The sequence below is a fragment of the Anolis sagrei genome, chromosome 12, assembly GCF_037176765.1.
Source record: "Anolis sagrei isolate rAnoSag1 chromosome 12, rAnoSag1.mat, whole genome shotgun sequence".
Lineage (NCBI taxonomy): Eukaryota > Metazoa > Chordata > Lepidosauria > Squamata > Dactyloidae > Anolis > Anolis sagrei.
Window position 1 is genome coordinate 16,502,841 of NC_090032.1, and position 12,638 is coordinate 16,515,478.

Consider the following 12,638-nt stretch of genomic DNA (forward strand, 5'->3'; position numbering starts at 1 on the left):
AAAAGTCAATCATTGGTGGAGTTCAGAGTGCTCTTAGATTGCAGGGGAACTATACATCCCAGTAGCTTGAGTCGCCTCTGGCTGAGAAAGGTCAATCATTGGTGGAGTTCAGAGTGCACTTAGATTGCAGGTGAACTATACATCCCAGAAGCTTGAGTCGCCTCTGGCTGAGAAAGGTCAATCATTGGTGGAGTTCAGAGTGCTCTTAGAATGCAGGGGAACTATACATCCCAGTAGCTTGAGTCGCCTCTGGCTGAGAAAGGTCAATCATTGGTGGAGTTCAGAGTGCTCTTAGATTGCAGGGGAACTATACATCCCAGTAGCTTGAGTCGCCTCTGGCTGAGAAAAGTCAATCATTGGTGGAGTTCAGAGTGCTCTTAGATTGCAGGGGAACTATACATCCCAGTAGCTTGAGTCGCCTCTGGCTGAGAAAGGTCAGTCATTGGTGGAGTTCAGAGTGCACTTAGATTGCAGGGGAACTATACATCCCAGAAGCTTGAGTCGCCTCTGGCTGAGAAAGGTCAATCATTGGTGGAGTTCAGAGTGCACTTAGATTGCAGGGGAACTATACATCCCAGTAGCTTGAGTCGCCTCTGGCTGAGAAAGGTCAATCATTGGTGGAGTTCAGAGTGCTCTTAGATTGCAGGGGAAGTATACATCCCAGTAGCTTGAGTCGCCTCTGGCTGAGAAAGGTCAATCATTGGTGGAGTTCAGAGTGCTCTTAGATTGCAGGGGAACTATACATCCCAGTAGCTTGAGTCGCCTCTGGCTGAGAAAGGTCAATCATTGGTGGAGTTCAGAGTGCACTTAGATTGCAGGGGAACTATACATCCCAGTAGCTTGAGTCGCCTCTGGCTGAGAAAGGTCAATCATTGGTGGAGTTCAGAGTGCTCTTAGATTGCAGGGGAACTATACATCCCAGTAGCTTGAGTCGCCTCTGGCTGAGAAAGGTCAATCATTGGTGGAGTTCAGAGTGCACTTAGATTGCAGGGGAACTATACATCCCAGTAGCTTGAGTCGCCTCTGGCTGAGAAAGGTCAATCATTGGTGGAGTTCAGAGTGCTCTTAGATTGCAGGGGAACTATACATCCCAGTAGCTTGAGTCGCCTCTGGCTGAGAAAGGTCAATCATTGGTGGAGTTCAGAGTGCACTTAGATTGCAGGGGAACTATACATCCCAGTAGCTTGAGTCGCCTCTGGCTGAGAAAGGTCCATCATTGGTGGAGTTCAGAGTGCTCTTAGATTGCAGGGGAACTATACATCCCAGTAGCTTGAGTCGCCTCTGGCTGAGAATTTGGTAAATAATTTGGTAAATAAATAACTAATAAATACCTATTGTGGGAGTTGAAATCCAAAACACCTGGACGGCCCAAGTTTTCCCAAGCCAGGTCTACACCTTCCAGATGTATCACAACTCCCATCAGCTCTAGTCGTTCCTTAGACATCTTTCTTGGAAGGCCTCGTGGGCCCGTTGTCCCGGCTAATGCAATTCTCCCCAATTATTATGATTATTCCCAGGCAAATTAATAATATTCCCAGGCAAATTAATAATAATAATAATAACAATAACAATAATAACAATAATTTGATAATGATGATGATGGAGACTTCTTCTCTGGAAGTCTTTAAGCAGAAACTGGATGGCCATCTGTTAGGAGGGCTTTGATGGTGTCTTCCTGCCTAGCAGTAGAGGATTGGACTAGATGGCCCTTGGGATCTCTACCAACTCTAGGAATCAATAATAATAGTGGAATCTCCTTCTTTGGATATCTTTAAGCAGAGGCTGGATGGCCATCTGCTAGGAGGGCTTTGATTGTGTCTTATTGTATGATAGAATGGGGTTTGGACTAGATGGCCCTTGGGATCTCTATAAACTCTGGGAGTCAATAATTGTAATGGGCTCTCCTTCTTTGGACATCTTTAAGCAGAGGCTGGATGGCCATCTGCTAGGAGGGCTTTGATTGTGTCTTCCTGCCTAGCAGTAGAGGATTGGACTAGATGGCCCTTGGGATCTCAAACTCTGGGAGTCAATAATAGTAATAGAGTCTCCTTCTTTGCACGTCTTTATGTAGAGGCTGGATGGCCATCTGTCAGGAGGGCTTTGATTGTGTCTTATTGTATGATAGAATAGGGTTGATGGTGTCTTCCTGCCTAGCAGTAGAGGGTTGGACTAGATGGCCCTTGGGATCTCAAACTCTGGGAGTCAATAATAATAATGGGTTCTCCTTCTTTGAACATCTTTAAGCAGAGGCTGGATGGCCATCTGCTAGGAGGGCTTTGATTGTGTCTTCTTGCCTAGCAGTAGAGGATTGGACTAGATGGCCCTTGGGATCTCAAACTCTGGGAGTCAATAATAGTAATAGAGTTTCCTTCTTTGCACGTCTTTATGCAGAGGCTGGATGGCCATCTGTCAGGAGGGCTTTGATTGTGTCTTATTGTATGATAGAATGGGGTTGATGGTGTCTTCCTGCCTAGCAGCAGATGGGTTGGACTAGATGGCCCTTGGGATCTCTACCAACTCTAGGAATCAATAATAATAGTGGAATCTCCTTCTTTGGATATCTTTAAGCAGAGGCTGGATGGCCATCTGTTAGGAGTGCTTTGACTGTGTCTTCCTGCCTGGCAGTAGAGGGTTGGACTAGATGGCCCTTGGGATCTCTACCAACTCTGGGAGTCAATAATAGTAATAGAGTCTCCTTCTTTTGACATCTTTAAGCAGAGGCTGGATGGCCATCTGCTAGGAGGGCTTTGACTGTGTCTTCCTGCCTGGCAGTAGAGGGTTGGACTAGATGGCCCTTGGGATCTCTACCAACTCTATGGAGTCAATAATAGCAATGGACTCTCCTTCTTTGGATGTCTTTATGTAGACGCTGGATGGCCATCTGTCAGGAGGGCTTTGATGGTGTCTTATTGTATGATAGAATTGGTTTTGACTGTGTCTTCCTGCCTAGCAGTAGAGGATTGGACTAGATGTCCCTTGGGATCTCAAACTCTGGGAGTCAATAATAATAATGGGTTCTCCTTCTTTGGACATCTTTAAGCAGAGGCTGGATGGTCATCTGTTAGGAGGGCTTTGACTGTGTCTTCCTGCCTGGCAGAAGAGGGTTGGAATAGATGGTCCTTGGGGTCTCTACCAACTCTAGAAATCAATAATAATAGTGGAGTCTCCTTCTTTGGATATCTTTAAGCAGAGGCTGGATGGCCATCTGTTAGGAGGGCTTTGATTGTGTCTTATTGTATGATAGAATGGGGTTGATGGTGTCGTCCTGCCTAGCAGCAGATGGGTTGGACTAGATGGCCCTTGGGATCTCTACCAACTCTGGGAGTCAATAATAATAATAATGGAGTCTCCTTCTTTGGATATCTTTAAGCAGAGGCTGGATGGCCATCTGCTAGGAGGGCTTTGACTGTGTCTTCCTGCCTGGCAGTAGAGGGTTGGACTAGATGGCCCTTGGGATCTCTACCAACTCTGGGAGTCAATAATAGTAATGGGTTCTCCTTCTTTGGACATCTTTAAGCAGAGGCTGGATGGCCATCTGTCAGGAGGGCTTTGATTGTGTCTTTCTGCCTGGCAGTAGAGGGTTGGACTAGATGGCCCTTGGGATCTCTAGGAATCAATAATAGTAATGGAATCTCCTTCTTTGGACGTCTTTATGCAGAGGCTGGATGGCCATCTGTTAGGAGGGCTTTGATGGTGTCTTATTGTATGATAGACTGGGGTTGGGCTAAATGACCCTCTTGCCCAACATTGGAACCACTCCACTTGGAAAACAATGGCATGTCCTCTTGGAGGCCTACCTCACAGGGTTGTTGTTGTTGTACTTTGTTTCGAAAACATTTCCCCTCAGTATGTTTTCAAATTGTTTCAAAACGGAAGTCTTGCTTTCTTCCCCCCCTCACCCCCCGCGAATAGATGGTATCGCCCAAAGGCAGAGAAGCCACCTATCATCAGGGCTATTCCATATTCATAAAAGAGGGGGAGGGAGCGAGATGGAATGTATCCCCCCCGCGAATAGAATGTATCACCCAAAGGCAGAGAAGCCACCTATCATCAGGGCTATTCCATATTCATAAAAGAGGGGGAGGGAGCGAGATGGAATGTATCCCCCCCGCGAATAGATGGTATCGCCCAAAGGCAGAGAAGCCACCTATCATCAGGGCTATTCCATATTCATAAAAGAGGGGGAGGGAGCGAGATGGAATGTATCCTCCCCCCGCGAATAGATGTTATCACCCAAAGGCAGAGAAGCCACCTATCATCAGGTCTATTCTATATTCATAAAAGAGGGGGGGAGCGAGATGGAATGTATCCCCTCCCGCGAATAGATGGTATCGCCCAAAGGCAGCGAAGCCACCTATCATCAGGGCTATTCCATATTCATAAAGGAGGGGGGAGCGAATGCAAAAGAAAGAGCGCATGCGCAAGCTCGTCTGTTTGAGGGAAAAGGGAAACTCGCTTCTTCCTGGCGCAAGCGTCCTCCTCTCTCTCGAGGCCCCGCCCCCTTTCGCTCCTCCTCGCGCTCCTATTGGACGGCGCCTCCTGTCCATCTCCGCTCCGGCGCCCGCCTCCTGTAGCGCGTCTACACGTTGTTGAGACAACATGAAGCGATCGGAGCGGGAGATTCCGAAGTCATGGTAAGAAGAATGGCGCCCCACCTCCACACCCCGCCCAAAGAAAGGCCGGAGCCTATTATCTCATTGCCTGTGAGCCATGGCAGCTAAAGTGGGATCAAACTGCGTTAAGTGTCCAGTGTAGATGCACCCCTGGAGACTGATGGGAGCGGGGAGTGAAAACTCCTTCTCCAATGTATGGATGTAGGTAGTTGTGTATGCACGTTTGTCTCACAAAGGCTGTTGCTAGGTGAAGTGGCCCTGGGAGGTCACTGGACCAGCTGTTGTTAGGGTGGAGTGGCCCTCTCTGTGGTGTCACTGGACTGGCTGATGTTAGAGTAAGATGGCCCTCTGTGATGTCACTGGATTGGCTGACGTTAGAGTAAGATGGCCCTCTGCGGTGTCACTGGACTGGCTGATGTTAGAGTAAGATGGCCATCTGTGATGTCACTGGATTGGCTGTTGCTAGGTAGAGTGGCCCTCTGTGATGTCACATTATCGGCTAGGTGAAGTGGCCCTCTGATGTCACTGGACTGGCTGACGTTAGAGTAAGATGGCCCTCTGATGTCACTGGACTGGCTGACGTTAGAGTAAGATGGCCCTCTGTGATGTCACTGGATCAGCTGTTGTTAGGGTGGAGTGGCCCTCTGGTGTCACTGGAGCAGCTGATGTTAAGAGTGAAGTGCCCCTCTGTGATGTCACTTTATCAGCTAGGTGAAGTGGCCCTCTGTGGTGTCACTGGAGCAGCTGATGTTAGAGTGAAGTGGCCCTCTGTGGTGTCATTTTATCAGCTGCTACTAGGTGAAGTGGCCCTCTGTGATGTCACTGGACCAGCTGATGTTAAGGGTGGAGTGCCCCTCTGTGGTGTCATTTTATCAGCTGTTACTAGGTGGAGTGGCCCTCTGTGGTGTCACTAGATTGGCTGTTGTTAGGGTGGAGTGGCCCTCTGGTGTCACTGGAGCAGCTGATGTTAAGAGTGAAGTGCCCCTCTGTGATGTCACTTTATCAGCTAGGTGAAGTGGCCCTCTGTGGTGTCACTGGAGCAGCTGATGTTAGAGTGAAGTGGCCCTCTGTGGTGTCATTTTATCAGCTGCTACTAGGTGAAGTGGCCCTCTGTGATGTCACTGGACCAGCTGATGTTAAGGGTGGAGTGCCCCTCTGTGGTGTCATTTTATCAGCTGTTACTAGGTGGAGTGGCCCTCTGTGGTGTCACTAGATTGGCTGTTGTTAGGGTGGAGTGGCCCTCTGGTGTCACTGGAGCAGCTGATGTTAAGGGTGGAGTGCCCCTCTGTGATGTCACTTTATCAGCTAGGTGAAGTGGCCCTCTGTGATGTCACTGGACTGGCTGATGTTAGAGTAAGATGGCCCTCTGTTATGTCACCGGATCAACTGTTGTTAGGGTGGAGTGGCCCTCTGGTGTCACTGGAGCAGCTGATGTTAAGGGTGGAGTGCCCCTCTGTGGTGTCATTTTATCAGCTGCTACTAGGTGAAGTGGCCCTCTGTGATGTCACTGGATCAGCTGTTGTTAAGGGTGGAGTGCCCCTCTGTGATGTCACTTTATCAGCTAGGTAAAGTAGCCCTCTGTGGTGTCATTTTATCAGCTGCTACTAGGTGAAGTGGCCCTCTGTGATGTCACTGGATCAGCTGTTGTTAGGGTGGAGTGCCCCTCTGTGATGTCATTTTATCAGCTAGGTGAAGTGGCCCTCTGTGGTGTCACTGGAGCAGCTGATGTTAGAGTGAAGTGGCCCTCTGTGGTGTCATTTTATCAGCTATTACTAGGTGGAGTGACCCTCTGTGATGTCACTGGATTGGCTGTTGTTAGGGTGGAGTGGCCCTCTGGTGTCACTGGAGCAGCTGGTGTTAGGGTGAAGTGCCTCTCTGTGATGTTACTAGACCAGCTGATGTTAGGGTGAGGTGGTACTTTGTGGTGTCATTTTATCGGCTGTTGCTAGGTGAAGTGGCACTCTGTGATGTCACTGAATTGGCTGTTGTTAGGGTGGAGTGGCCCTCTGGTGTCACTGGACTGGCTGATGTTAGAGTAAGATGGCCCTCTGTTATGTCACTGGATCAGCTGTTGTTAGGGTGGAGTGGCCCTCTGGTGTCACTGGAGCAGCTGATGTTAAGAGTGAAGTGGCCCTCTGTGGTGTCATTTTATCAGCTGTTACTAGGTGAAGTGGCCCTCTGTGATGTTACTGGACTGGCTGATGTTAGGGTAAGGTGGCCCTCTGTGGTGTCATTTTTATCTGCTGTTGCTAGCTGAAGTGGCCCTCTGATGTTAGGGTGGATTGGCCCTCTGTGGTGTCACTTTGTTGGCTGTTGCTAGGTGAAGTGGCCGTCTGTGGTGTCACTGGATTGGCTAGGTGAAGTGGCACTCCGTGATGTCACTGGATTGGCTGCTGTTAAATGGAGTGGCCCTCTGGGATATAACTGGACCGACTGTTGTTAGGGTGAAGTGGCCCTCTGTGGTGTCACTGGAGCAGCTGATGTTAGGGTGAAGTGGCCCTGTGTGGTGTCACTTAGTCGGCTGTTGCTAGATGGCCCTCTGGTGTCACTGGATTGGCTGTTGCTAGGCTGAAGTGGCCCTATGTGATGTCACTTTAGTGGCTAGGTGAAGTGGCCCTCTGTGATGTTAGGGTGAAATGCCTCTCTTGTGACGTCACTGGACCAGCTGATGTTAGTGTAAGGTGACCCTCCGTGTTGTCATTTCAATGGCTGTTGCTAGATGAAGTGGCCCTCTGATGACACTGGACCAACTGATGTTAGGGGGAAGTGGCCCTCGGTATTGTCCCTGGGAAAGAAAGGCGATATATATGTATACGTATGAGGTAAGGAAGGAAAGAAAGAGAAAAGGGAGAAAAAGTAGGCAGGAAGCAGTCCTTGGTAGCTAGAACTTGAATAATAATAATAATAATAATAATAATAATAATAATAATAATAATACATCACACAGTCCTAGACGCTTGGAAAGTGTTTGACTTGTGATTTTGTGATACGAAATCCAGCATATAGATCTCGGTTGCTGTGACATACTATGCTTTTGTGTCAGTATAATAATAATAATAATAATGATATCACACAGTCCTAGACGCTTGGGAAGTGTTTGACTTGTGATTTTGTGATACGAAATCAAACATAGAGATCTCGTTTGCTGTGACATACTGTGCTTTTCTGTCATAATAATAATAATAATAATAATAATAATAATAATAATAATAATAAATCACACAGTCCTAGACGCTTGGGAAGTGTTCAACTTGTGATTCTGTGATACGAAATCCAGCATATAGATCTCGTTTGCTGTGACATATCGTGCTTTTCTGTCAATAATAATAATAATAATAATAATAATACATTATACTATGTAACATGATTTTTGTTCCTGGGTTATCAATGTCATTTCCTAATTGGTTCTCGCATAAGAACAAGGAAAAAGTTGATTAAACTGCAAAAACTTTGTTTTGGTGGGACATCCCGTCGCACATTTTGCCCTAGTCCTTCAATGAATCTCTCACCGAGTCTCAACCAACCCAATCTAGTTTGTGGCAGCCAGAAAAACAAAGTTTCTGGAGTAGAACAACTATTTTCGAAGTCAGAACTGCACAATTAAACAGGAAATCACACTTTTGAACCAGGAACATATATATATATACACACATACACACACACACACACACACGTCCGGCCACTTGCTGGACTGGTGCGGAGCTTTGGCCTAGAGTGCTACCAGTATGCAGATGATACCCAGCTACTCTTGCGTCTCGAACCTGGAACAACTGCAATTCCTGAGAACTTTAAGCTGTGTTTGGAAGCAGTGATGAGTTGGCTACGAGCAAGCAGACTAAAAGTCAATCCTGCAAAAACTGAGATACTCTGGCCCGGCCAGCCACCAGAATTAACCCAGTCTCTGCCTGATTTCGATGGGGAAGCTCTGGTTCCGTCTGCCACTGTTAAAAGCCTTGGGGTTGTGTTGGACTCATTGCTGACGATGGAGGCCCAGATCACTGCCATGAGTAAGCAGGCCTTTTCCCATCTTCGCCAGGCAAGGAAATTGGCATCCTACCTTTCGGTAGAAGCATTGGCAACGGTAATCCACGCAACAGTCACCACGAGGTTGGACTATTGCAACGCCTTATATGCCGGCCTTCCGAAGTCAACAACCCAGAAAATTCAGATGGTCCAAAATGCAGCAGCCAGGCTGCTAGCGGGATCATCTATAAGACTCCATATTACACCGATTCTGCAACAACTGCATTGGCTACCAATAGAACATCGGATCTCTTACAAGATACTGATCTTGACATTTAGAGCTCAAAATGGCCAAGGACCTTTATATCTTACGTCATTCCTTTTTCCCATCAGTGGTCACCTCGATCCACCCAGGAAAATCTCTACATACCGGGTCCTAGGGAGGCACATTTGGAAGCTACAAGGCGTAGAGCTTTTTCGATCTATGCTCCAATTCTGTGGAACTCATTGCCTCCATACATTAGAGCAATGTCGGAGTTGCGACCTTTTGCAAAGGCGCTCAAGACTTGGCTGTTTGGTTGTGCATTTAAGTAACCGGATCAAATTTTGCCAAAGTCACTGCTGAATGTTTTTATGGTGAATGTTTTATGTTGAATGTTTTTATATTGTTTTATATTGTGTATAAACTGTTTTAAATTGTAAGTCACTCAGAGCACCTTGGTGGAGAGCGACTAATTAAGAAATAAAGTGATGATGATGATGATATGTATTAGGCTTGTTTGATCAAGAAAAAATTTGGTTCTAAACTCGCTTCGTTTCCAGGGGGCGCCAGCGTTTCGAATTTCTAAGGACTTCCGAAATTTAAGATTTCAAAATTTCAAAATTTACGAAATTTCGTTAATTACAAATCGATTCGTTAATGGCGGACGCGATTGCGCAATGCGCTAAAAACACCTCCAAACGGGACAGGGGGAACTTCTGAAATTCAGGATGAAATTAAAATACATTAAGTTAGTAAAAATACAAATTAAAATCACTTAAAATTAATTAAATAATAAAATAATAAAATAATAAAATAAAATAATAAAATAATAAAATAAAATAATAAAATAAGTAATAAGATAATAAAATATCTCCAGGAGGAGGAGGAGGAGGAGGATGGGGAGGAAAGGCAACGCTGGCACCTTTTCTCTCCTTCTTTCCCGTCTTAATAATAACGAAATAATTACGAAATAATTACGAAAATTTGGAAAAATTGTTTCGATTCTTAATTACTCTTCACACTATTCCTGCATGGCTCGATATTGGATCGTAAGCTAATTTAAATACGAATTAATAACGACTTTAGAAACTAACGAACACGATCAAACAAGCCTAATATGTATATGTATATATATATATTCAAATGTTGTTGACATTGTGTTGTGATCTCCTTCTTCCCGCTCTCAGGGTACCAGACCGAACCGTGTGGCTGAATGTCGGGGTGCCGATGTCGCTGCTGGGCTTGGGGACCTTCCGTCTTCGGGGCGACGAGACAGTGCGCCTCAGCCTGGAGGCCGCTCTGGAGAACGGCTACCGTTTGGTGGATACGGCCACCGTCTACGGCAACGAAGCCGCGATAGGCTCCGCGCTTAACACGTTGCTGCCTCGGCACGGACTCAGCCGCGCAGATATCTTCCTTACTAGCAAACTGAGCCCTAAGGACCACGGGAAGGAGCAGGCCGAAGCCGCTTGTCTCCGCAGCTTGAAGGAACTGGGCTGCGACTACCTGGACCTGTATTTGGTGCACTGGCCGGGAACTCAAGGCTGGCCTCAGGACGATGCGGGGAATCGAGAGCGGAGGCTGCGGAGCTGGAGGGCGCTGGAGAAGCTGCACGACGGGAGGAAGCTGCGGGCCATCGGAGTCTCGAATTATACCATTCGGCATCTCGAGGAACTGCTGGCCGAGTGCCGGGTGCGTCCATCCGTTCTCCAAGTGGAGTTCCACCCGGAATTGGCGCAGTCGGCGTTGCTAAGCTTCTGTCGTCGAGAGGGTATCCACCTTCAAGCCTATTCCTCGCTGGGCGCGGGGCATTTGGTGGATCGACCAGAGGTAGCCAAGGTGGCCATGTGCCACGGTCGCCAGCCCTCGCAGGTCTTGTTACGCTGGGCTCTGCAGCAAGGGGTGAGCGTCATCCCCAAGTCGGCCTCCCCGAGTCGTGTGGCCGAAAATGCTCAGCTCTGGACTTGGGAGCTCAGCCAGGCGGATATGGAGGAACTCAATGCGATGGATTGCGGGAAACATTACTGCTGGGATCCCAGTGGTGTGGCTTAGGGGCAAGAGGAAGAAGTGTAAACGTTCGGGTGACATGCTTGGTATTCTATTAAATGTCCTTTGACCAGTATCTGGCCACTTGGAGTGCCTCTGGTGTTACTATAAGAAGGTCCTCCATTGTGCATGTGGCAGGGCTCAGGTTGCATTGCAGCAGGTGGTCAGTGGTTTGCTCTTCTCCGCACTCACGTGTCGTGGACTCCACTTTGTGGCCCCATTTCTGAAGGTTGGCTCTGCATCTCGTGGTGCCGGAGCGCAGTCTGTTCAGCGCCTTCCAAGTCGCCCAGTTTTCTGTGTGCCCAGGGGGGAGTCTCATTTGGTATCAGCCATTGATTGAGGTTCTGGATTTGAGCCTGCCACTTTTGGACTCTCAATTGCTGAGGTGTTCCAGTAAGTGTCTCTGTAGATCAGGGGTCCTCAAACTACGGCCCGCAGGCCACTTCCAGCCCGCCAAGGGCACTTATCCAGCCCGTGGAGGAAGAGCGCCCCCCCCCCCCCCACACACACACACAGTGCCCCTCTCTTGGCAGGCTGACGCTGCCCATCAGGCCCAAGGGTGGCTGCTCCGTGTGGCCTGCTTTCGCATAAAGCACCTCGTGAGGTTCTTTACGCGAGTGTAGGCCGCGCGGTGCTCCTCCTCCCTTGGCAGGCTCACACTGCCCATTGGGCCCGATGGGCAGCGTGAGCCAGCCAAAGGAAGCTGCCCTGGCGCTCCATGCAGTCATGCCGGCCACATGACCTTGGAGGTGTCTATGGACAACGCCGGCTCTTCGACTTAAAAATGCAGATGAACACCACACCCCAGAGTCAGACATGACTGGACTTCATGTCAGAGGAAAACCTTTAACTAGGAAAATTGTGGCAGATCCAGGGTGGGAGAAAGAACTCTTGTATGTTGGAGGTAGGTATGAATGTCTCAATTGGCCACCTTGATTGCCATTTCATAGCCTGACAGTTTTTAGGGAGAGGTGACTAGCTGGCCCTGATTGTTTCTTGTCTGGAGTTCCCCTGTGTTTGTGTGTTGTTCTTTATTTACAGTTATCATTTTAGAGTTTTTTTTAATACTGGTAGCCAGATTTTGTTCAGACTAGAAATAGGAAGATTTCCCATTATCTGCTCCTGGAATTACGACCCTCCAACAGTCTGAGGGACAGCGAACTGGCCCCCGGTTTAAAAAGTTTGAGGACCAAACTTGGCACACAGAACTCTCATGATTTTGGTGGGCATTGACCTTGAGTTTGGGAGTTGTAGTTCACCTACATCAAGAGAGCACTGTGGACTCAGACAAGGACCAAACTTGGCACAAATACTCAAAATGCCTGAATGTAAACACTTGTGGAGTTTGGGGAAAATAGACCTTGACATTTGGGAGTTGTCGTTGCTGGGATTTATAGTTCACCTACAATCAAAGAGCACTCTGAACCCAGCCCATAATGGATTTGCACCAAACTTGGAACACTACCTACATGGCCAACATGGGGTTGGGGTGGGGGAGCTGTTTTTGAATTCTGGGAGTTGTAGTTCACCAACACTAAAAAGGAAGAGAGATTTTCATTCTCTGCTGCCAAATGGGTTCCTATGACCATGAGAAATATGGGTTTTCTCAATCTGTCCAAATGTGGACACTGGTGGAGTTTGGGGAAAATTGACCTTGACATTTGGGAGTTGTAGTTGCTGGGATTTATAGTTCACCTACAATCAAGGAGCATTCTGAACCACACCAATGATAGAATTGGGCCAAACTTCCCACA

The 12,638-nt window shown here is 47.8% G+C and overlaps 1 protein-coding gene across 1 annotated transcript; it reads left to right on the forward strand.

The window, feature by feature from the left end:
• The first annotated feature begins 4,504 nt into the window (after window positions 1–4,504).
• Window positions 4,505–10,960, forward strand: LOC132764409 (glyoxal reductase-like). The gene is made up of 2 exons (XM_060758414.2): window positions 4,505–4,634; window positions 10,026–10,960. Exons 1-2 carry the CDS (start codon window positions 4,600–4,602, stop codon window positions 10,888–10,890), a joined length of 900 nt encoding a protein of 299 aa, XP_060614397.2. The 5' UTR covers window positions 4,505–4,599; the 3' UTR covers window positions 10,891–10,960.
• Window positions 10,961–12,638: the final 1,678 nt, after the last annotated feature.